Here is a 25,484-nt window from a genome sequence, read left to right on the forward strand (position 1 = left end):
AAGTGTTATGGTGGGATTTGTTAACCCATCATGTGGTTTTCTACTAATTTAATAACAGGACCAGTTCAGTGTTTCAAAATCTGTGGGTGTAACAAAATAATTTGAAATACTGCAATAGACAATTATAACGCTAAAAAAAATTTAAACAAGTGTCAACTCCACACAAATTCATGATTTATTAAAAATAAAAAAACTAAAATAATTGAAGTGACAAAGCTGTATATTTTATACAAGAGTTATTAGATCAGGTTACATTTTTTCATATATTAGAAGGTGGCCACATGTTGTACAGGTCTTCTTGTACACATCCTCCTCTTCAACATAATCTTCAGGGCCATATTCGTGTTGGTGTGTAGCTGATTCCTTTTTCCACAGACTACTCCTCACAGCTCGGCGAAGCTCTACAGACAGGTAAGACCTAATTACACAGGCTTAAAAGCCTCATAACTGTAGGAAAGATGCAAACTGCTGATGCTTTATAAACTGTAAATAAATCATGAGTTGCCAACTATTATGGAATTTCTGCTATTATTTCCAAAATGAAGAGCAAAGCAAGTTTTAAATGTTGAGGGCATTATTTGTTCTAATATCATCCATATTAAAACTGCAACAAAGTAGTGATGGGAAACTTGATTTATTTGCTAGAATTCCTTTTCTTAGATAAAATTGCAGTTAACTAGCATGCAGCATTCCACACTATATTCACAAGCTTCTGATGACCTGGTGCCTAGGTACAGATTTCATTACTACTGTGGGATATGGAAGTTAATCTAAGCTCACTCACCTTTCACTTTTTTATCAAACTTCTTTTGCTTCATCTTCTCTCTGTTCTCTTGCCGTGTTTCTTTGGCCTGTTGCAAAGCTTCTTCACTACCCCACACTTCTAGGGACCGTCTTATTACCTGGAAACGGAAGCAGAATGATGAGCAATTGCTCTTCTGCTTGTTTAATGAAGATATTAGGATATTAAAGTTGTTGCAGCATTTTAAAGAATGAATAGATTGAGGAGAGGGGTATGGATAAGGTTTGTATAGCAAAAGGTGCCGAATTCTATTCATTTACATGAGTGTAGTTGTAATGACACATCTAGGGTAATTTATTAACAGTCCTTGTGGAAAGTATACCACTTTCCACAGGGATCACTCCCTCAGTGATTCTCTTGTTCATTCATCCCTCCTCCCTTCTCTGGCATATATCCCTGCAAATGACAGAAATGCTACACCTGCCCATTCACCTTCATTTATGGCCCTAAACAGTCCTTACAGATGAAGCAACACTTCACCTGCGAATTTGATGGGGGTCACCTAAATTTGGTGCTCCCAACCTCAGTGGACTACATCAACATCAACATCCAGTTCGTTGAAACGGATGACAAACAACAACAGACCAAGTACCGATCCCTGCGACTCCCCACTAATCACAGGACTCCAGTCGGAGAGGCAACCATTGCTACCACACTCTGGCTTCTGCAAAGCCAATGTCTAATCCAACTTAGTATCTCATCTTGAATGCCAAGCAACTAAACCTTCTTGACCAGCCTCCCATGCAGGACCTTGTCTAAAGTCCCTGTAGACGTCCACTGCCTTGCCTTCATCAACTTCCCTGGTAATATCCTTGAAAAACTCCATAAAATTGATTAGACATGACCTACCATGCACAAAGTCACGCTGACTATCCCTAATCAATTGCTGTCTATCTAAATATCTGGTCTCTCAGAATATCTTCCAATAACTTGCCCACCTTTGATGTCAGGCTCTATGGCCGATAATTTCCTGGTTTATTCTTATGACCTTTCTTAAACACAGAACATTTAGCTATCTTCCAATCCTCTGGGACCTCACCTGTCACTAAGGATGATTTAAATATCTTCTAGGGCCCCAACAATTTCTGCATTTGCCTCCTACAGGGTTCAAAGGAACACTTTTTCAGGACCTGGAGATTTGTCTCCCCTGATTTGCCTCAAGACAGCAAATACCTCCTCCTCTAATCCATCTAGGGTCTATGACCGCACTGCTGCTTTGCGTCACTTCTATAGACCACGTCCATGTCCTGCATAAATACGTATACAAAAATCCATTTAAGATCTCCCCCCCCCCCCCCATCTGTTTAGGCTCCACACATAGACCAATTTTGACCCTTGCAATCCTTTTGCTCCAACACATCTATAGAAGCTCTTGGGACTCTCTTTCACCTATACTTGGTATAGCAACCTCGTGCCTTCTTTTAGCCCTCCTGACTTATCTCTTGTATTCTCTTGCATTTATTATACTCCGGTACCTCATTTGTTCTTACCTGCCTATACCTGCTATGCACTTCATTTTTCTTTCTTAATCAGGGCCTCAATATCTCTCAAACCAAGGTTCCCTAAACTTGTTATCCTTGGCTTTTATTCTGACAGGCACATACAAGCTTTGTACTCTCAAAAATTCACTTTTGAAGGCCTCCCACTTATCAAGTACATCTTTGCTAGAAAGCTGCCCGTCCCAATCAAACATGCCCAATCCTTTCTGATACCATCAAAATTGGCCTTTTGGCAATTTAGAATCTCAACCAGAGGACCTTTTCCATCATTACCTTGAAACTAAAAGCATGATCACTAGATGCAAAATATTCCCTTACACAAACTTCTGTCATCTGCCCTGTCTCATTCCCTAATAGGAGATCAAGCTTTGCACATTCTCTCTTTTTGGGACTTCTGTGTAATAATTAAGGAAACTTTCCTGAAAATATTTGACAAACTATCTCATCTAATCCTTTTACAGTGAGTCCCAGCCAATATGTGGAAGGTTAAAATCACCTACTATCACAACCTTATGTTTCTTGCAACCGTCTGCGATCTCTTTACAGATTTGTTCCTCTAAATCCCGCAGACTATTGGGTAGTTTATAATATAGTCCCATTAACGTGGTCCTACATTGCTTATTCCTCAGTTCCATCCATAAGGTCTCACTAGATGAGTTCTCTAGTCTGTCTTGACTGAGCACTGCTGTGAATCTCAGAAATATTTAATTAAATTAGCAAATCTTACATGAATAAGACAAGGTAAACTTGAACTGATTTTAATACAATAGCTATGATCAAGCACAGCTTCAGCTCAAATTAGAATTTTTTATATGATAAGCATAAATTTGTTCTCTTTGGAAATTAGCAGCTTGGGGCCCCTCCACCATATCCAGAAAATGGGTTATGTGCATTGTGTTTCTTTGCAGAGCAAACAACATGTAATATACTGACCTGGAGCCTCAGATAAAGTTTCATTTCACCCCACTGAGTATTGTGTGGGTTTTTCCTTAAAATAAATCTGAGGGGAGGAGCTCTCTGGTCCAAGTCACAGTCCTTAAGCAGAAATTCCTGCTTTGCATCAGTTCGGGTAATTAGTTTGTGTTTCTCTTCATTATCTCTGTGATTAAATCAGAAAAGTTGTTAATGGTGGTTTTGGTTGGTGGTGGAAGTATCTAAAGTTTACCCTTTTGCAACAGATCAAACCAAAGCCCCAAGAAGAAATGAGTATGAATGACTGCATCAGGATTGCCCCATATTTTGCTGCATTCATTTTACCCTCTACCTTCGCAAGTCTACCTACTTTCAAATCTCTTAGTATCTTTCCTTTCAGTGAGTCCTGACGAAGAGTCTCGACCCAAAACATCGACAGTGCTTCTTCCTATAGATGCTGTCTGGCCTGCTGTGTTCCACCAGCATCTGCAGATTTCCTCGTGTTTGCTGCCAAAATTTTATGTTTTTTTCCCTCCAATAATGGTTTTCTCTTTGCCACTGTCCCATAAAGCTGTGACTGGTGAAGAGCCCTGGCCACAGTTGTTGTATACGCAGTCTCTCCCATTTCAGCCACTGAAACTTGTAATTCCTCCAGAGATGTCACGGGTCTCTTGGTGGCCTCCCTTACTAGTCCCCTTCTTGCTCAGTCACTCAGTTTTTGAGGATGGCCTGCTCCAGGCAGATTTACAGCTGTGCCATATTCTTTCCACTTCTTGATGATTGACTTAACTATACTCCGAAGGAATATTCAGTGACTTAGAACTTTTGTTGTATCCATCTCCTGAGTTGTGCTTTTCAACAACCTTTTTGCAGAGTTGCTTGAAGTGATCTTTAGTCTTCATGGTATAGTTTTTGCCAGGATACTGACTCACCAGCAGTTGGACCTTCCAGATACAGGTGTATTTTTACTACAATCAATTGAAGCACCTCACACAAGGTGATCTCCATTTAACAAATTATCTGACTTCTAAAATCAATTGGCTGCACCAGGGATGACTTGGTGTGTCATATTAAAGTGGGATGAATACTTAAGCAATCAATTATTTTGTGTCTCACTTGTAATTAATTTAGATCACTTTGTAGAAACCTGTTTTCGCTTTGACATGGAAGGGTCACTTTCTGTTGATCGGTGTCAAAAAGCCAAATTAAATCCACTGTGATTCAATGTCATAAAACAATAAAACATGAAAACTTCTGGGGGGAGGGAAGGGGTGAATACTTTTTTTTAAAAAAAGGCATTGCATTTTGTTATTTCTGTAAAATACTAATTCATATAACATTTTACCAACCTTTTTATTCTAAAAGATTCATTTTACTTAATTTTTTAAGTATCTCAATGTCAAAGAGAGTTAAATTATTAAAATCCTTCACGGCTTTTACAGTCACTAAATCAGGATGGAGATCCACCCACTGGCTGCTAAATCTTTCAGAGGCCAATTTAGGATTCGAATATAGGAATAAAATGCCTGTTCAATAAAATCATAACTCAGGCTTTTCTCCCAAACACTTTTTTTGGAACTTAGACCCTGATTCCATGCATCTCAGCCAGTTGAAACATCCTCCCTCAATCTACCACTGATAAGCTCCATAAGAATTGTCTGTTTTAATGAGATCGTTTCTCATTCTTCTAACTCTCAGGCACACGTTCCCAATAAAATTGTAGTCCAGCATTATTGCTTTTGTGTTGAAATCTTGCAATAAAGACCAACATCACAATTGTTTTCCTATTTGCTCTGTTCCTGATTGTTAACTTTCAGTGATTCATATATAGAGACACTGAACAGCATCTTAACATTTTTTAAAATCTTTCTACCAAAGTGGATAATGTAACAATTTTTTTTCATTATATTCCACGATCTCGCATCTCCTCGAAGCCTCTGCCATGGCCATAAGACCAAACAGCTTTATCAGCAGCAAATGTGTTAGAATATACTGTGAACTGCTGGGGGTCTAGCACCAGAAGTCATAAACCACCCAACCAGAAAAGGAGTGTTTATTCATATATTAGTCAATCAATAATCTTTCCCCGTATATTACACGGAGTGTAGACAGGTTATAAATGCCATGAAAATTAGCTTTCTGCAGCAACAGTACAGCACATTAATGGGAGGGGTATGGAAGGCTATGTGCCAGGTGCAGGTTGATGGGACAAAGCAGATTAAATAGTTTGGCCTGGACTAGATGGGCTGAAGGGTCTGTTTTTGTGCTGTATGACTATATTAATCCTAATTCCATGTACTTTAATTTTGTTTGATAACCATGCGTGACACTTTATCAAAGACCTTCCGAAAGTTCAAATACACCACGTGCACTGATCCCCTTTTATCTGTTCTGCTAGTTATAATGTAAAAAATCTGTAAAAGACCTTTGATTAATACTGTCATTTCATGATTTCATGTTGACCCTGCCCAAATATTACTAATTTATAGGTTAATATCAACATTAATTTTTCCAAAACCTTTTTTAAACTAATACAAATTCCTGCAGTTGCTCAATGATCTAGAATGTTATTCTTTACTACTTGCAGCTGACCTTTTGCAATTTTTCTCTTGAAGGAAGGAAACAGGGGAAAATTAAATAAAAATCTTATTCCTCAATCTTATTTTTCCTTCTGTCTGTAAGGGACCCACCTTAGCTTTTGCTTTCTCTATATCTGTAGTAGCCTTTGTTTACAGGTTTATTTTTGATAGAACTCCACACTTAAGTGCTTCAACTTTTTGATCTGCACCTTGTCCTGCTGTCTAGGCACCTACCAACGTTTCTACCACTGTTTCTTAACTCCACCAAAACTGACTCCCCTTCTTGATTTGCTGGGCCAAGATCTTCTATCTCTACCATATTTATCCCACCCTTTATTATTAGAGGTCCTACTCTTCCTTTTTACTCTTCAGACATTGGTTAATTTGCAATTATATCTCTACCTTTTAATACCTATTTATTTATACTTGGACCATGAATAAGTCTACCCATTTATCTGAGTACATGTAGTGTTTAATAGAGTGCCTTTCTGTCCCTTGTTTTTAAACTGTTACTTCCTCATGTCCAAGTGATTGGCTTTTAATTGACCTAGTAAGAAATCCAATAGTAAGCCACTATCCATGGTTCAGCTTTTCTCAGGCTATTGCAGATTGGCAATAAATAGTAGTCTTGCCAGTGAAGTTCACAGCCAAAAAAATATATAAACTTCCCATCTTTGGAATATACCTTTCATAATAAATTAGTTAATAGCCAGAGTATTTCTGATTTTATTAAATTTACTCTGTGGGGTAACACCCCCCTCCAAATCTACAAAAGCCATTATATTCTTCTATTTGTTCCTGCAGTCAGTCCTCTACAGTTTCCGTGCATCAAAATACTCTATTTTCATATTATATATGAATACTTCCTCCCACAAAATACCCCAGTGATAAACCAATAATACCTGCAGTTGTCACAGACAGGAAGATCAAAGTGACTGCTGAGAAATGAATCCATGAACTCTTTGCCACATTCTTCACAGAATAAGTAATCAAATTCCATAACAGGTCCTGTGAGACAGATTCACATTTTGAGCGAGACACGATGGTATTCTGAAATGGTAGCCTGTACCTGGGCAATAAAAAGGTACTGAGAATATGTGTCTTTTGGGTGCAAACATGAGGACTTGACTTCAATTTACAATATCCCCACCAACACAGGGGTTCCTGGCCAGTGACTTCTCACAATGGCAAAGAAATATTTAGGATTGCGTGGAGAATTCAGATTTGTTTTATTAGGAGTACACCAGCACAACAGAAAGAGTGTATTGCTTCTCAAACAACTCTCTCACATGCTTCAACAGGCACCACTTGCCCCATCCTTGGTACAGTCACACTAGCCACTGGCCACATCAGCCAAGGAAATGGGTTTAGGATATCCTAAATCCTGAGGTGCAAAATGGAATACTTGCTCCAATATAGAGATAATACTGTGCAAACCTCAGTACTTCATGAGGTAATGTAACATTTCATTTAAATAATCTCTAATAGCATTTTAGAATATTAGAGCTAAATATACCTGGTTGATGTACAACTTTATTTACTTCCTGTATCTCTTCCTGCTCCTCTTCCAAAAAGAATCCTCCTCCTGTATCTACTACTTTGGATTCGGGCTTTAGAATGTTGCTACCTGTGAATGAGAAAGACAAATATAACAACCTATAGGACAAATTATAATACTGCACACTGTATTGGACAATATCTGCTCACACATGCAGACTTCAGTCAATTTTATTATCATACATGTCATCACACACAACTGAGATACGTTTTCTGTGGGCATACTTAGCAAATCTATACAGTAACTGTAAAGATCAGGAACTGTAAACAAATGGTTCAAATGCAGATAAGTAACTTAGCAACACATAACGAGCATACTGCAATTCCCAAATGGCAGGAAATCTCTGTTTTTGTCTCAATTCTGATTATAAACATGGAACAGACTCAGGACCATCTTGCCTAGCCAAGATGTTGCAAATAAGATGGCAATATCTGGGAAAAGATACAGCAAGCTTTGTAAATCTAACATCATTTGGACTATGGTCTGCTGGATTTTCCTTTTCCAGGTAACACACCAATACATTTTAGTTCACTTATTTTTAGATGTTATATAGTGATATAATCCATTTTCCAGTAAACCTAGTAAGTTTTGAGATTAGAAACAGGCCCCTAATAAGTGAAGGGACTACAAAAAGTAGTACTAGGTAAGCTTCAGGGACTGTGGGAACCAGTGCTCCAGTCTGCTAAAAAGAGCTTACACTGAGACAGATACTGAAACATCAGCATTTCTGCACAATAAGGCTTGCAAACCAATGGTGTACTCACTTGTGCCAACAGGAGTGTAAGGCCTGCTTGCCAGTCTGGCTTGCCTCAGAAGCAGTGCTCGCTGCCGGTTCCGCTCAATCTTGGCCAGCATACAGGGAGCCAAGTGTCTTTTCTGGTTTGCCTTTGCCTCTCCTTCCCCTTCCGGAGAGGCTGATGATCCACCTTTCCCCTCCAAATCCATGCCTTGTAAATGGAAGCCTTATTTTGTCTTAATACTGTAACCAGCTGAAAAGTGTATTTTGAAATAAAGGTCAAATGATGAGAAAAATCAACACTTCTGACATTTACAAGAGCAAAGCTTACAACAAAGCTCATTTAATTGATAAGCAAAACGTTCATTTTTAAAACGATGCCTGGAAACACCAAAGGCACTGTGTTGTGTGTGTAACAGTTCAGAACTAGCATAGTTGGAGGGGGATACAATTGCTGTGGGTGTTTTTAACAAAGGCCAGAAAAAATCCTCCAAACCGTCCACAGGAAACACAAAAAAGGAAGGAGTGATTTATCTCAACAAAAACAAAGGCAAGCTATATTAAGATTCCTATTGATAACTATTTTTGAACAGTAGATTTAGTTTAGTTTTCTGACATGGTCCACTTTCTGTGGCAGTCACATCAGTTCATTAGCCTCCCATCAGGTGAAATGAATACGCAAGATGTTCAGGCCAAAGTTCTGATTTCATCAAGAACTGAGAAGGTGGAAAGTGGAAAGGATAATAAATGACAATGGACAAGCCATAATGCCTATGAAACGAGGAAGAAAGTTGGGTTGTTTTCTCTATAGCAGCAGAAGCTGAGGAGAGATCTGAAGATCTGACAGGTGAGTGGCATAGAGTCGGCAGACTATTTTTTTGCCAGGTTTGAAATATCTAATACCAGAAGGCATGCATTTAAGGTGAGAGGAGGTCATTTCAAAGGAGATGTGAGAGGCAAGTTCTGTTTTTCCTCTTCGCACAGAGAGTTTTGGGTGCCCAGATTTTTGGGAGTGTTTAGATAGGCACATGAATATAAGGAAAATGGAAGGATGTCAACATTGTGTGGGCAGAAGAGAGGAGTTTAGTTTTCCATTTAAATATTCATTAAATTGATTTTGCACAGTATTGTTAGCCAAAGGGCCTGTTCCTGCACTGTACTGTTCTATGCAAAAGGGTGATAAAGGAAAAATACAACAGAAATTATGAGCAAACCTAATTGAGAAAGGTTGTTTTCCATTACTTATATTTCATATCTAAAACCTTTTCTCTTCTACATACATTTAGTATACAGCATGTAACACCCATAGACTAGTGAATTATTACTGAAACAAGCCATTAAATGTAAATATTTATATTTGAGATCTACTACATAGGAATCCTCATCCATGTAGAGACTCCAAATGAAAAATTCATACGTGCGGAAGATATCCAAAGAGGAGTTGGTGGTCAATGAGTTCGAGGAGCAAGGAAGACAGCCTTCCCCACCCCCAGGAATACAGTACTTTCAGGTGCTAACAGTCAGGAGTGAATTGTACACATTGAGGTCTTGTGCTTTGCTCCGAAAAGAAAAAGGAAAAAGTCCACAGGAGCCAGGGACTTGACTGAATGTGAAAGTTGAGAAATATTTATTGTAGGGTATTTGAAAGCCAGAGGAAGGTGTCTGCAGTTTTAAGTAACTGAAACTTGTAAGATTTATTGCCTCCCAATACTGGAACTATCATTTTTACTGAATGGATGCAGGAATACTGGACATTCTATAAGGGGACAATCAAAATCAATGATATATAGTGATACTGTGGACCCACTAGCAATTCCAGAAGGCATAAAGAACTTGTTTACTCCAAATGCAGTGTGATAATAGAAGAGGAATAGGAAAGGATTGCAGATGTGTGCGCAGCAAACATGAATAACAGAGAACTACTTCGATGGCAGAATGATACAGACTAGGTGGCACAGTAATAACATAGCTTGAATATAGCTACTACAATCTCCAGTTATCTTGCACTTCCCTGCCACTGCACCAAGAGTTTTCTCTGTCAAGGTCATGTAGTAGATCAAGTACAACAGTCACCTTGCATTAAAATAAACTGTAGAGTCATTTTCTACAGCATAAAATTCACCAGCTGGAACATCAGGGTTGTCAATCCTCCCTGAGTCACAATGAAAATTCAATCCATCAAGAGATAAAATGAACATGATATTCACACCTTGTGGCACATCTTAGAAGAAAATGGATCTGCACTATACATTGTACATGTTTTTTCCACCTGGCAAAAACTTCATCAATCAAGAGATTGTACAGAATTTTTCCCAAGTTTGAATGTTCTCAGAAATTCACCACCATTCTGTCTGCTCAGGCAAGAACACACATTAATTCTAAGCAGGAGATCTACCATAGGCCTTGTACAACCTATGGGCAAGCAATTATACCAATCTTTTTCTCAGTCTTCCTTATTGTAATATTGCACCTCATCTCCAACAGGTTTCCTCCTAGAAAGGAGTTAACTGATAGGACATATAGTTTCTGCAGCACACAAGATGCTGGAGGTAGCACAGCAGTTAGCAAGATAGTATAGCTTAGGGTGTCCGAATTCAGTGTTCAATTCTGTCATCATCTGTAGTCCTCACTGTGGAATGCATGGGTTTTCTCCAGGAGCTCCAGTTTCCTCCCACATTCCAAAGACATACCAGTTAGGTTAATTGGTCATTGTGAATTGTCCTGTGATTAGGCTAGGGTTAAGTCTGGGGTTGCCGGGCAGTGTGGCTTGAAGGGCCATAAAGGGCTATTCTATGGTGTATCTCAATAAATAAATAAATCATTTCTCAAGACAAATGGACATTTGACATTTCAGGTCAAGGCCCTTCATCTTGACCTTCAGCTACAATCCTGAAGTAAAATTATCCTGAGATCAGGGCCAGATGGTATCTACATATGTGCACATGCAAAGGCAGAGTTCCAAATGACACTGATGCCTTCAATGAAACAGATGAAAAGATTGGTCCTGTATTAAACATTCAGATTCTCCCCCAACCATTAAATGGAACCAATGTCGAAATCAAGAAAAATGAGTCATTTCAAAATCTCAGTCATTTCTCAACAAGTGAAGGAATCACTGAAGAAATTCGCCGTCACGAGTGTATCACAATAGCCTTCTGACGTCTGTAATCCTGACACTTCCAGACAAATAATCACACTCAAGAGTTCCATTAAATGACTTAATTAATATGTGCATATACTAATTAGTTAACATGAACTGTTAGATTTACTTTCTGTTACTAACTGAGTTATTACCCACACACTTGCAAACTGGCCTGCTTCATAACAAGCTGTTTTCTCAACTCTGTCTCAGGCTGACTGTCTTTTCCTTGCAATTACTGATCCAAGGATACATTCTTTCACATACTCTCCAGATGCCTCCTGTTTTCCATACATCGTATTTTAAGACTACAAATTAATTCTTATTTCCAGATAAGTATGTTTTTCCAATTTCTTCCCCTATCATCTCTACTAAACATGAGCTAATCTCTCAGTTTTACAGTCCATCAGTTGCCCATTCATTTGAAACAAGATCAACAGACAAGGTACATCTGCACAGATTATTCAAAGTTACTCCATGTTTCTCATAGCCCAAAGTCTGAATTTTCAAACTCAAAAACACAAGAAAATCTGCAGATCCTGGAATTCCAAGATGCTGGAGAAACTCAGCAGGTCAGGCAGCATCTATGGAAATGAATAAACAGTTGACTTTTCAGGCCAAGACCCTTCATCAGGAAGTCAGAGTAAGAAGGTGGTGGGGAGGGAGGTAAGAAGGTGGTGGGGAGTGGAGGAAGAAGTACAAGATGGTAGGTGTTAAGTACAAGATGGTGGGTGTTAAGTAAAAGGTAAGCGGGAGGAGCACCAGAGGGAAGTGATGGGCAGATAAGGTGAGAAAGGGAAACAGGAACAGGGAACGGTGAAGGTGGGAGGGAGGGCATTTATCATGTGAGAGAAATTGACATTCATGCCATCGGTTGGAGGCTACCCAGGGTGGAATATCAGGTGCATTAAAGGATGGGAGAAGGGCCTGCACACCATGTCTCAACTGATAGATCAAATAGCCTCTGAATGGAATTTTATTCATAGATATATGACCAAGTGCGAGATACACAAGTATAAGGAGACTCTACACAAGAAATCTTACCTACATTAACGTGCCCAGTCAACTCTTTGACTAGAGAAGTTTCACTCCTAATGCCTTTTTGGATTAAATTCTATCCAAAGACACTGCCCAAGGTGCAGAACTCCTTCAGCAGATTTGTTTGTTGCTCCAGACTGTTGCCCAAAGTTAGCTTCAGAAACACCACCTCATCTTCTGTCTAGACAAATTACACACCTCAGGACAGAATACTGAAGTTAGTAATTTCAGAAAACCAGTTTTATCTGACCAGTTCCCTCCACTCCTTCCTCTCTCTACAATTCACAGCATGTTTTTGTCATTCCACCAGTTTCGACAAAAAATTCAAAGTAAATTTATTATCAAAGTATGTATACCATATAACACCATGAGATTTATTTTCTTGCAGCCACCCACAGGAAAATAAAGAAATACAACAGAATACATGAAAAACCATACACAACAAAAGCAGAGTTCCTGAAAGTGAGTCTACAGGCTATGTAGTCAGTTCAGTGTTGAGGTGAGTGAAGGAAACCAATGAGTGAATTGAATTGACTTTATTACTTACATCCTTCATATATATGAGTAAAAATCTTTGTTACATCTCCGACTAAATGTGCAATTTATAATAAAGATTACGTACAACAGAATGGTCGCTGGCATTTCTTTCAAGGGGAATAGATTACAAAAACAAGGAGATAATGCTGAATCTTTATGAGAGACTAGTCAGGCTACACTGGAGTATTGTCGACAGTTTTGGGCCCCATAACTCAGAAGGGATGTGTGGGCATTGGAGAGAGTCCAGAGATGGTTCATGAGGATTATTCCAGGAATGAAGGGGTTAACATATGAGGAGAGTTTGGCAGCTTTGGGCCTGTACTTATTGGAATTTAAAGGAATGCACGGGGATCTCATTGAAATCTACCGGATGTTGAAAGAACTAGATAAGGTGGATGTGGAGAGGATGTTTTCTCTGGTGGAGGTATCCAGAACTAGACAACACAACCTCAGAATTGAGGGATAACCTTTTAGAACAGAGTAAGGGGAATTTTTTTTAAGCCAGAGTAGAGAATCTTTGGAATGCTCTGGCACAGACTGTGGTGGAGGACAAGTCTGTATGTATATTTAAGGTGGAAGTTGATGATTCCCTGATGAGTCAGGGAATCAAAGGATATGGTGAGAAGGCAGGTGTATGGGGTTGAGTGGGATCCGGGATCAGCCATGATGGAATGGTGGAGCAGACTCGATGGGCTGAATGGCCTAATTCTGCTCCTATGTCTTATGATCCCCGTATATTGCCAGCATCATCTTTTAAGATCTTTGAGCTGAACAACTAACCATCATTTCTCTCTACACAGCGCCACCTGATCCGTTCTTTCTTTCTTTTTACAATATTTTTAATTCAGAAGAAAAAAAGATTTACAGAGTGCAACACATAGATACATCTCAACATAACTTGTGTACTTCATATATTGTAATAAAATTGATCAAAATGTTATAGCACAACACATAAAGGTATACCACTCTGTAATCAAAAATTTAAAGATAGGTCATACATCATAAAAGAAATTTTTTTATATATATATAAAAAAAGTCAACCCCCTACCAACTACCAAAAAAAAAGCTGATGGATGACAATGGATAATTAGAAAAAAAACATATTCACTTAAGAGAAGATAAAAATATACATAAAAGTCTGTGCACTGTTAAACTTTATAAATTGGAAAAGTAATTTAGGAAAGGTCCCTAAATATCATAAAAAGATTGTTTCGAATTTAAGACTGAGCAGCAGATCTTTTCTAAATTTAAATACGACATATCACGTAGCCATTGAAAATGTGTAAGTGGGGTAGACTCCTTCCATTTAAGCAAGATTGCTCTTCTTGCTAAAACAGAGGTAAAAACTAAAACCTGTAGGTTAGGAGTATTTAAAGTTATATATTCATTTGCAATAATACCAAACAAGGCAGTAAGGGGATTTGGGTCAAATTGGACCCTAAAAAGTTGAGAGAAGGTATGAAATACTTCTCGCTAAAACTTTTCAATTGTAGGGCAAAACCAAAACATATGAATTAAAGAGGCATCAGCAGAGTTGCATTTATTACAAAGTGGAGAAACATTCGGGTAAAAACTGGAGAGCTTCTGTTTAGAAATGTAAGCTCTATGAACCACTTTAAATTGTAGAAGAGAATGATGAACACAGAAAGATGATTTATTAACCCGTTTAAGAATTTTATTCCATCTATCATCAGAAATCTGACAATTTAGGTCATCCTCCCAAACCTTTTTTATTTTATCTAAGAAGTCTTGTCTAGAATCAATCAACAACTTATAGATACCGGTAATAGAACCATTAACAAAAGGTTTTAAATTTAAAAGATCGTCCAGTAAATTTTTATCAGGACCTATAGGAAAAGTAGCTAATTGGAAACGTAGAAAATCTCTAATTTGAAGGTATCTGTAAAAATGTGATTTTGGGAGTGCAAATTTATTTGACAATTAGTCAAATGAAGCAAGAGATCCTGAGATAAACAGGTCCCAAAAACACTTAATACCTACATCCGTTCAGTATCTTTTGCATTTTGTTTTTAAAACAAAGAGAATCAATTAAACACATATGACTAATGCAACAGACATAGAATTCCAAAAGGCCATTTGGCACACCAACTCAATGTAATACGAGGGGTGACTGATAAGTTCATGGACTAAGGTAGGAGTCGTCAATTTTAGAAAAACTAGCACATTTATTTTTCAGCATAGTCCCCTCCTACATCTACACACTTAGTCCAGCGGTTGTGGAGCATACGGATTCCTTCTTTGTAGAAGTCGGCGTCTTGGACCTCCAGAAAGCGGTTCGCAGCAGGGGTGATTGATAAGTTCGTGGCCTAAGGTAGAAGGAGATGAATTATACTGCTCTTGTTACATGCACGTGCAGTTCAATTCTGAGTGGTTCTGCAATAAGTTTGAAGTTAATAACTCATCTCCTTCTACCTTAGGCCACAAACTTATCAATCACCCCACGTAACACACAAAAAACTTTGGAGGAGCTTGGCAGGTCAGGCAGCATCTACGGAAATGAGTAAACAGTTGACACTTGAGGTTGAGACCTCTCATCAGAAACCTGTAAAACAATCCTGCTTGTCCCACTTCCCTGCTCTCTGCTCATATCCCAATAAATTCTTTCCTTTTGGATAGTCAAATACTTTAATTTTGAATTTTACTTGTCCTTGTTATGGTAGTTAATAGAGTAGTTCCTATGACACTCAGTTAGTCACTCCCACATGGGAAGAGTTGACATACTGTATAAGCAATGTTATCAATTAAATTCAAAGGAATATCCTGCATTGAATTGACTTTATTACTTACATCCTTCATATACGTGTAAAAATCTTTACGTTATGTCTCCATTCAAATGTGCAATTATAGTAATTTATAATAAATATTATGTACAACAGGATAGTCAATATAACATAAAAATACAGTAGCGTCAGCATGAATTAAGCAGTCTGATGGCCTTGTGGAAGAAGCTGTCCCAGAGTCCTGGCTTTTATGTTGAGGTACCGTTTCCTGGATGGTAGTAGTTTGTGGTTGCAGTGACTTGGGTTTCCAATGATCCTTCAGGCCCTTTTTACACACCCCTCTCCGTAAATGTCCTGAATATTGGGAAATTCACATCTACAGGTGTGCTAAGCTGTCTGCACCACTCTCTGCAGAGTCCTGTGATTGAGAGAAGTACAGTTCCCATACCAGGTAGTGATGCAGCCAGTCAAGATGCTATCAATTATGCCCCTATAGAAGGTTCTTAGAATTTAGGAGGCCATACCAAACTTCTTCAACTGTCTGAGATGAAAGAGGCACTGTTGTGCCTTTTTCACCACAAAGCTGTGTTACGTTCCCCGTAACTGGGTGACTTACCAGCAAAGATAGAGAGGTCCGCTGAAGTCTGATGGTACTATTTTCAAATGTTTTTATTTATAAAGGGGCACAAACGTATGGTTAATACAAAACATTCAGATCATATACGTCGTCAATACTCAATCTAAAGCACAGGTATAGTAATAATCAATCAGAAATAAGCTCTATCGTTGTCTAGGGGATAATACTGAGTCCACTGGAAATATAAAAGTCACTCAGAAATCTGCAGGCTTTTCCGTTTGGGAACCGCTGGCATTTCACGTGTTGGAGAGAGAGATTGGTGAGAAAAAAGGGAACACTTGCCCGTTGTCTTTGCGAAGCAAATCCCTGTTGTTAGTTAAAAATGGTTTTTCCTTTGGTTTCAGCCACAGACTCCCGATCCGGAAACTAACGCACGTGGCTTCCTTCAAAATGGCTTCCCGCTCCGACGGGAAGTGCTATCGTGTCTTCTTAGCGTGTCTCCTTGGTGCGTCTGAGGGGCCGCCTCGGCAGCCCACCTTTTATCGGGACTTGCAGGGTTGTAGCTGTCAATCAGGGTGGGGTGTGGCAATCTTTCCCCATCACCCAGACCACGTTGCCCTGAGGGTTTTCACGTAGTCCAGTCCCCATTTCACAAAGGTGTTTCCAAGAGACAATGGCCATGTCCGTGGCTTTTTGTCTGGCTGAGAGGCCAGACCACATTCCAAACCTTAAGGCTTCTCTCTTATTTTCCTGAGTCCAATTTCAGCACGTCGCTCTCTCTCTTGCGATTCTCACAAAGGAGGGGGCTGGGGTCATAACAGCTGGTATGTACAAACCATGTGAGATCCTTGGTGATGTTTATGCTGAGGAACTTCAAGCTGTTCACCCCCAAGCCCCAGATTCACTGATGTCTATAGGGGCTAGCCTGCTTCCACTCCTCCTGTAGTCCATAACCAGCTCCTTTGTTTTTGCGACATCAAGGGAGAGGTTGTTTTCTTGACACCGCTGTGTCAGGGTGATGACTTCATCTCTGTAGGCTGCCTCATTATTATTTGAGATTAGGCTAAACAACGTAGTGTTGTCAGCAAATTTAATTAGCAGATTGGAGCTGTGGGTGGCAACAGTCATGGGTATACAGAGAGTTAAAGGAAGGGGCTAAGTACACAGCCCTGAGGGGCACCTGTGTTGAGGGTCAGAGGTGAGGGAGCCCAGTCTTACCACCTGCTGGCGATCTGACAGGAAGTCCAGGATCCTGTTACACAAGGCTGAGGTCTCTGAGCTTCTTGTCAAGTCAGGAGAGAATTATGGTGTTGAATGCTGAACTGTAGTCTGCTGGCCTCCTTGTGTTTGCTTTGCACTATCCCACAATATCGAACATAATATGGTGTCAGAAGTGGTTGATCGTTGATGAATTCTTGCTACTGACCAAGTGAGATACCCCACAAGAAAAACTTTACAGTAAATGTGTTTTTGTAGTACACTGTGTATATCTATGAAAAATATCCTCAGACTTATCAACCTAATCTGCCTATGCTAGTTTGCTAACTGAGCCGAGAACTGGCCAGTGTTGCTAGGCAACATCTTCAGGCTACACCCAAAAGTGGACACAGTGTAATAATCTGTGGGCCACTAGCCTGGGTATGTGCACAGAGACACAAATACAGCAGAGAAGTCAGTCAAACTCTCAGGGAGTGAAAAGACAACTTTTGTTGTCCAAATAAATAAACAAACAAACAGGAAAATGGAGCAAACACCTCCATTACCTATATCTACTTACCTAATAAAGTCCCGAAACATTTGATTTCAGAAGGGCATCAAGTCAGTACACTGATTTACTCCATGGTGACAAAGCAGATGACATCATGGATGGATTAGGACTGACAGATGCCCAGGAAAAGGAGTACAAAATTGTGCAAGACAAATTCAACAAAATATTTCACAGGAAAATGAAATGTGCAGACAGAAAGACTACAGAGAGAGGGGACAGTAGAGCTCAGCTCAAACAAAACAGGCAGCGAAACAAAGAGCAGGTAAAATGTCCAACTGCAGGAGATGTGGTCATTGTCTCGTGGAGACACCTTTGTGAATTGGGAACTGTACTACGTGTATACCCTCGGGGCAACGGGGGTGGAGAGATGGAGAGAGATTGCATCATCCCAACCTGATTGACATCTGAGACCCCGTGAGCTCAGATAAAAGAGGGGTTGTAAAGACGGCCCCCCAGACGCACCAGAAGACACGCTAGAAATCCTGTGACAGCGTTTGATAGCGACAGCCGGTGAGGAGGTTCGTGTGCGTCTTTTCCTTGCTTGGGATTGGCGACCTCACCATGAAATAACGGCTTTAGCTACAGGAGAGGCCACGAGTGAACGGCCATGCCCCAACGAAACTCCGACGGATCGAACTCCTAAAGGTTGGAAAAAACCCGCCGGGTAACTGTTTCATTCAAGCTCTATCTCTCTCTCTCTAACAAAAGTGCACCACCGCGACCCTCCCAAAAGACGGCAGCTGGTGGAACTGCAGTGAACGCAAGAGACTTTTAGATATACAGCGGACAATATATCTATTACCCCTAGACAAAGATAAAGCTTATTTCTTATTGATTATTACTATACCTGCGCTTTAGATTGAGTATTGACGACGTATGTTATCTGAATGTTTGTATTAATCTTACTTTTGTGCCCCTTTATAAATAAAAACGTTTAAAAATGGTACCATCAGACTTCAGCGGACCTCTCTATCTTTGCTGGTAAGTGATCCAGTTATGGGATACGTAACACTAATAATTTGATTTCATCTTTTACCACACAGCAACACCACCCCCTCTGCCTTCCTGTCTGTCTTTTTGATACAGTGTGCATCCTTGGGCATTAAGCTCCCAGCTATAATCTTCTTTCAACCACATTCAGATAAACTGGCAAGAGTTCAGAACATGGAACAATCTACAAATGTATCAGAGATCTGCAGTTTCCTTGGCATGGTAAACCAGCTGGGAAAGTTCATTCCAGACTTGGCAGAGAAAACAAAGCCACTATGTGATATCCTCTCCCAGAGAAGACATCTGGACCTGGGTTGCACCAGAGGAGAAGTCTCATCACTTAAAGCAGAACTTATCTTTCCACCAACATTGTTGTTCTTTGATCTGAACAAAGCAACCAAGGTCTCAGCAGATGCCTCTTCCTTCGGCCTGGGGGAGCACACATGCAAAATTGCAGGGGTGTATGGAAACCGGTCGCACATGCATCAAGAACACTGACTCCTTCTGAACAGTGTAATGCCCAAGTCGAGAGGAAGACAGACTCTCACGTGGGCTTCAGCTGCTACTTGATAGGCACTACTTGAAACAGACCTCGTCACTTGTCAGACTCCTCGGCTCGAAACACTTCAAAGACTTAACTCCACATTTGCAAAGATTCAGAATGAGGCTTATGACATTGAACATCTCCCAGGCAAATATTTCCCACCACTGGACACTGTCAAGGATGCCATGCAAGAAATGTTGGAAGAACCCAACATCTACTCAGCTCAGGTAGGTGAAAGCTTTCCTGCATCAGGAAACTGGATGGAGTTCACACTAGGTTGAGAAAGGACCAGATCTACAGCAAGATTATGCAATACCGTGGATGGATGGATGGCCAACTGTTCTAAAAGGAGTTCACAAACTCAGGCCCATTCTTGATGGTTTGCTGCTAAAGGGCTCCAAACATTATTCCTGCGTCTATGCACGCCAAAACCAGTCAAATCCACCCAGGGTTTGAAAAATCCATGTGGTGGACTGGTCTGAGCAAACATGTGGGAGATTGTGTAAAGCAATGTGAAGCATACAGAAAATCATGCTGAACCTCTCTGTCCCACATAATTCCCAGACTTCCTATGACAGGTTGCAGACATAGACATTTTCAAGTTGAAAAGAGACAAATATACTCTCACTGGATTATTACTCATGGAACTTCGAGCTGTCCAAGCGGTCCTCTGAATTCTCAAACAGCACCTGAAAGCTATATTCATTTGCCATGGAATACCAGAGACACTTGTGTCAGATAGCAGTCCACAATTCAGATGCTCAGAATTCAAAGCCTTTGTTAGGGACAATGAGTTCAAACACCAGACAAGCAGTCCACAGTACCACAGGCAAATGGAAAAGCAGAAAGAACAGTGTTCAGAGTCACTGAAAGGAAAAAAGCCCTACAAAGCACTGCTAGCTTATCACTCCACACCTCTTACAAATGGCTACAGTCCATCAGAGCTGTCAATGGGCTGGAGACTGACAACAAGCCTACCTGTTCTTCCTTCCCTTCTTCAACCTCACTTACTGGATTTAGACACAGTGAGAAATTTTGAGACAACAAAGTGTGAGAAAACAAAAAGCATGCATGATTTCAGACTCAAAATAAAATCTTTGTCACCACCCAGGAGTTTGGGTTTGAAATTGTTTGGGTTTCAGACTAATCCACCAAAGGAACAATAGTCTGGCAGCATGCACCACAATTGTTTGTAATCAGAACATCACAAGGTGAAATCAAGCGGAACAAGCATACATTTATGCACCTTCAAAGTCCACGAAGGTAGAGAAAGAAATAGAGTGGCCTGATTCTTATAACGAGGACAACTCACCTGAGGTGGACACACCTGTTCAATAATCTCAATCTGCTCCAACACTTCCAAGAACCTGTATCAGATATGGCCTTTTACCTGCCCCACCACAGATATATACTCCATAGCCTAACAGCTTAGGGCAAGTGACTAAAGAGGCAAAATAACCCTCTCACTTTTCCGGAGTGATCAGGTAGTCAGTTTAGTGTTTTTTTTAAAAAAAAGAATTCTAATGTTGAAAATATTTCTAAACAAAAAGGAATTGGTGGAAAAAAAGGAGAAAAACAAAGAAAGACAGTTATAACGTTGGCAATTTTTAAAGTTTATGTAGGGAGCATAGGTTACGTGCTATGGGTAAAGTGAACTGAATCGCTCAATTTCAGTGATCATAATTTCAAATTCTTTCATAATTTCTTTTTTCCCCAAGAAGGGGAGATGTGGTGGTAGTTATTGTTATTTCTAAGTCACTCAGTTAGCCGCTCCCTCATGGGAGGAGTTCACATTCTCTACAAACTGTTATCAATAAGGTTCAGAAGAGTATCCTGCATGCTGGCATCCTGGTGTGTGCTCTGCACTCTCCCTCAATATTGAACACAACAGTCTTTATCCAAAACTAATCTTCTCCAATCTGGCCAAAGGACTTTACTTTGTATCTTCTCTCTTTATTTGCCAGTTACCAATAATTAAGACTGAAGTGATGATCATGCTGAAATCTACTGACTTTAATTGCCAAATGCAATAAATAGCTTTAATTAGATTAGTTTAGTTTGTATTTGAAAATTAACAACCACAGCTCAGATGATAATACACTTACAGTATTCCTCAATCAGAAGCTATAGGCTTAAGTTTGACTGCTACAAAAGTTCAGTCAGCAGCGTAGTAGCATACTGCCTAGCACAATGCTTTAAAATGCCATTGATCAGTGATTGCAGTTCGATTCCCACCCGTCTGCAAGGAGTTTATACATTCTTCCTGTGACCACAAAGGTTTCCTCCCATGTTCTAAAGACATACAGATTAGGGTTAGGGTTCGTAGGTTTTGTATACGCTATGTTGGCTTTGGAAAGCATGACATCTGCTGCCTGCCCCCATCACATCCTTGGACTGTGACAGTCACTGACGCAAATCAGGTGTTTTATTTTTGTTTGACAAATAAAGCTATCTTTAAGATTTTAAATCTTTACACTACACAGGGAGTTCTACAGTGTAAGACTTGTTCTCTTCCTGCTTGAATGCCTGTTGCATATTAATGCCATAAAAAAGGCAACAATACGATTATTGCAAGCTCTTCCGTATTTTTAACAATAGCACCAAGACCTTTAACCACCTTTCAAATAACTCACCATATTGGAAGAGGACATACCTTCAGCAGAATATCAACGTTTTAGCGAGGTATTTGGAAGTGGTGGAAATGTAATGGCACATGCTAAAGAGAGCTATCCATCTCCAAGTTCTGCTCTTCTGTAAGGGCCTCCTAGTGTTGAAAAAGTTTGGAAAATGCAAGAAAGTCAGCATGTGGTATGAATAGACAAATGAGTAACAGCATCAGACCAGATGATCCATACTGCCTGCTCCTCCATTGAATAAATTTCTACCTGAGCTGATCAAAACCTTAACTCCAGTATCTTTCTATCATTGTTTATCAAAAATCTACTTCTGCCATTAAAACATTGGGACTTCATTTACACAACCTTTTGAGGAAGAGTTACACTCTCATTCTGAAATATTTTGCTTTACCTCTATCTTAAACAGACAAGCACTTTTATGATAGTGACCCTTGTTCTACAATCTCCCATGAGGAAATCTCCGCTGCACATTCAATCTGTGAAGACCACTCTGAAACTTATGTTTCCATCACGATGCTCCTCATTCTTTAAAACTCCAGCGGATACAAACTGGCCTGTTTAACCTCTCCTCAAACGACAATCTCTCACCTCACTGACAATGTACTTTTTATTTTTTTCTGCCAAAGAGAATATTCCACTTTCTCCACATTATACATTATTTGTTAAACACCTGCCAATCATAACACCCACTATAATTCCTCTCCAGCCCCTAACCTCCACAATTTATTTTCTAACCAAGTTTGTGTCATAAGCCAATTTAGTAATCATACCTTTGGTACCTTGATATAAAATGCAAGTCTCCAGCATAAACCTGCTAGCATGCCATGCATTACACCTTGCCAAAGGAAAAACAACCCATTTATGGCCACTTGCTGCTTTAAGATAACCAATTTTCTACTCTCACCAAAACAGTACTCCTATATCTATGAACTTTCATTGCATAATGAAAGTTAATGTTGCCAGACTTTTTCTGTTTGTGTGAATTGAATTAGAAGGGACAATTTTTCAGGTACCCCACTTAGGTTGAAATAAAAGCCTTTATTGATCTTAAAAACACAGTTCATGCATGGCTTTCGTACTGTCTAGGAATGCACAACCCTGTGTAGCTAGTATACACAAGTATGAGGGAGGAGGTGAGACAGAGGCTAGCAGGTGATAGGTGGAACTGGTGAGAGTTGATACATTAGAACATTATAAATTTTTTGACAAGAACAGGCCATTCAGCCCAACAAAGCTTGCCAAATTCCTATTCACATAGTGCGTTGAAATAACTAGCAAGTTTAGGTTTGAAAGACTCAAAGGTATTGCTCTCAACTACACAACTAGGTAGTTTGTTCCATGTGTCCACAACTTGCTGTATAAGGAAATGCTTCCCAATATTAGTCTGAAATCTCCTCTTAACTAGTCTCCACCTATGGCTCCATGTCCTTGATGATGGATTAACTTTGAAGTAGCATCTGGCATCCGACTTACTTACACCCTTAATGATTTTGAACACTTCTATCAAGTTTCCTCAGTCTAAAACTATTTAATTCTTCAATCCTTCTTCATAGCTCATACCCTGCAGACCTGGAATGAGTCTAGTTGCCCTTCTCTGAACCCTCTCCAGTGCCTTCACATCCCTCACAAAATATGAGACCAAAATTGTACACAGTACTCAAAGGTGTGGCCTCACAAGCGTGTTATACAGCTTAAAGAGAACATCTCTAGACTTGAACTCCACTGAGTGCATTATATAGCCCAACATTCTATTAGCCTTCCTAATCGCTTCTGTGCATTGTATAGATGTTGTTAATGAGTCTACCAGTACGTCCAAATCCTTCTCATACAGTGCACTTTCTAACTCAAGACCCCTCCTGTGCATATTTATATCTAATGTTTCTACTTCCTATCTGTAATATCTTACAATTATTTACACTCAATTTCATCTGCCATTTATCTGCCCACATCTGGATCTAACTGTATTGATTCTGCTGCCTGAATGTTATCAGCCTGTCTCCCTAATTTTGATACAGATACTATTGGGTGATAAATGAAAACAGGTTGGGCACATGGAGCTAGGAGGGTGAGGAGATGGAAGGTAGAGGAAAAAAAGCTGGAAGATGACAAGCAGAACCAGGAAGGGGGGAGGGGTGCTGCAGATACTATACAGAAGGACATGCCTTAGTAGTAGTACCCCAGGTGGACAGACGTGGGAGTTGGGCAGTTAGAACCAGATGAGGTAGCAGAAAGAGGAGTGGGGGGGAAGAAAAGATGATGGGAAAGATGAACAAATGGAGAAAGTCTCGGCGCACTGGTAGGACTAAGCGAACACAAGGAGTGCGGGTTATCTGAAATTGGAAAAAAAATCAATGTTCATACAATCTAGGCACAATCGGAGGTGTTGTTCTCCTGATTTGTATCTGGCCTCACCGCAGCAGTGGACAGCGGAGTTGAAATGCAACAAGGAGCTCAAGACTGTCTCTGGCATCCATGTCCGGTTTTACGGAAGTGTTGAGACGGGAGGAGACTGGGGTCGCTGTGCTCAGAGGGGCGGGAGGAGACTGGGGTCGCTAAGGCTCAACCCGAAAACCACTGCACTGTGCCGCCAGTCCCGCGAGGTGGAGGGCAACATTCGGCCCCCTCCCCCCACCTGCCATCCCGGGTTTTGCCCTCACTTTCTCCGGCGGGAGCAGGAGGAGTTGTAAGACCCACTCCGTCTCTGACCCAGGGTCACTCACCCGGGACCGCCCGCCCCACGAAGTCCGTCTCCGGGTCCAAAACCGCCCACAGTGGCCTCGGCCGCCGGGAGATGGAGTCACCCGCCGAGTTGGTACGGGCGGGGAGGCGACTGCGCAGGCGCAACCGGATGTTGCCTGGGAACCGGAGTTACCACCGGTACGTGAGGTATGACCGGGCACCCAACCATATACCAACAGCTTCTACTTTACTGTCCGGTTTATCAATTGTCCGTGTACTCGTGAAAACTACCTCCTTGTATAAACCGTCATTCAACCTGCAGAGAAGGGAAAGCGATTGCCTGCAGTAGACGCTACGAGAGTTGTGGTAACCATGGGGAAGGCAATCAGTTCGGGTGGGGGGAAGGAAGAAAGGACCTAAATTTCACAATGGACAATACAATTCCAGCGAATGGCATCTATTTTGAGAATTTCTACTTATATGTGACCCCTATATAAAATGAACAAAATCGAATTGTTATTTGGGAAATGGCTTGAATTGCCTTTATTCCTTACATCCTTAACATATATGAGGAGTAAAAATCTTTACGTTACATCTCTGTCTAAATGTGCAATCATAGTGATTTATAATAATAGAACAGTCAATGAGGCAACCGCCTCATTATGGGAACCACCCTCTTATTAAGATTTTTTTTCCACAATGAAAATCAGAGTTTGTTCTAGATGGGTTACATTCAAACTCATTTGTTT

At 40.3% G+C, this 25,484-nt stretch overlaps 1 protein-coding gene across 5 annotated transcripts; it reads right to left on the reverse strand.

Annotated features, from left to right (window-relative positions):
• Positions 1-152: 152 nt before the first annotated feature.
• Positions 153-24,915, reverse strand: LOC140742190 (DNA repair protein complementing XP-A cells-like). Of its 5 annotated transcripts, none has more exons than XM_073072977.1 (8): positions 24,777-24,915; positions 22,074-22,184; positions 8,115-8,339; positions 7,309-7,419; positions 6,695-6,800; positions 3,235-3,400; positions 785-902; positions 153-401 (listed from the first exon to the last, which is right to left on the reverse strand). In XM_073072977.1, exons 3-8 carry the CDS (start codon positions 8,293-8,295, stop codon positions 250-252), a joined length of 834 nt encoding a protein of 277 aa, XP_072929078.1. In that variant the 5' UTR covers positions 8,296-8,339; positions 22,074-22,184; positions 24,777-24,915; the 3' UTR covers positions 153-249. The 5 variants fall into 5 exon arrangements, with proteins under 5 accessions (XP_072929078.1, XP_072929097.1, XP_072929087.1 ...); XM_073072996.1 differs by having other exon boundaries at positions 22,054-22,184; XM_073072986.1 differs by lacking the exon at positions 24,777-24,915 and adding an exon at positions 24,469-24,696.
• Between the last annotated feature and the right edge of the window lie 569 nt (positions 24,916-25,484).

Source organism: Hemitrygon akajei, chromosome 2, assembly GCF_048418815.1.
Source record: "Hemitrygon akajei chromosome 2, sHemAka1.3, whole genome shotgun sequence".
NCBI classification, from domain to species: Eukaryota; Metazoa; Chordata; class Chondrichthyes; order Myliobatiformes; family Dasyatidae; genus Hemitrygon; species Hemitrygon akajei.

What these genes read in the sequence shown, in the direction of transcription:
- LOC140742190 (XM_073072977.1), bottom strand. Translation starts at nt 8,295, where the DNA reads ATGGATTTGGAGGGGAAAGGTGGATCATCAGCCTCTCCGGAAGGGGAA. An exon ending in CCTGTCTGTGACAACTGCAG is followed by an intron (nt 3,401 to 6,694) that starts GTATTATTGGTT and finishes ATTTAATCACAG; the next exon opens with AGATAATGAAGAGAAACACA. An exon ending in AACTTTATCTGAGGCTCCAG is followed by an intron (nt 903 to 3,234) that starts GTCAGTATATTA and finishes TTCCGTTTCCAG; the next exon opens with GTAATAAGACGGTCCCTAGA.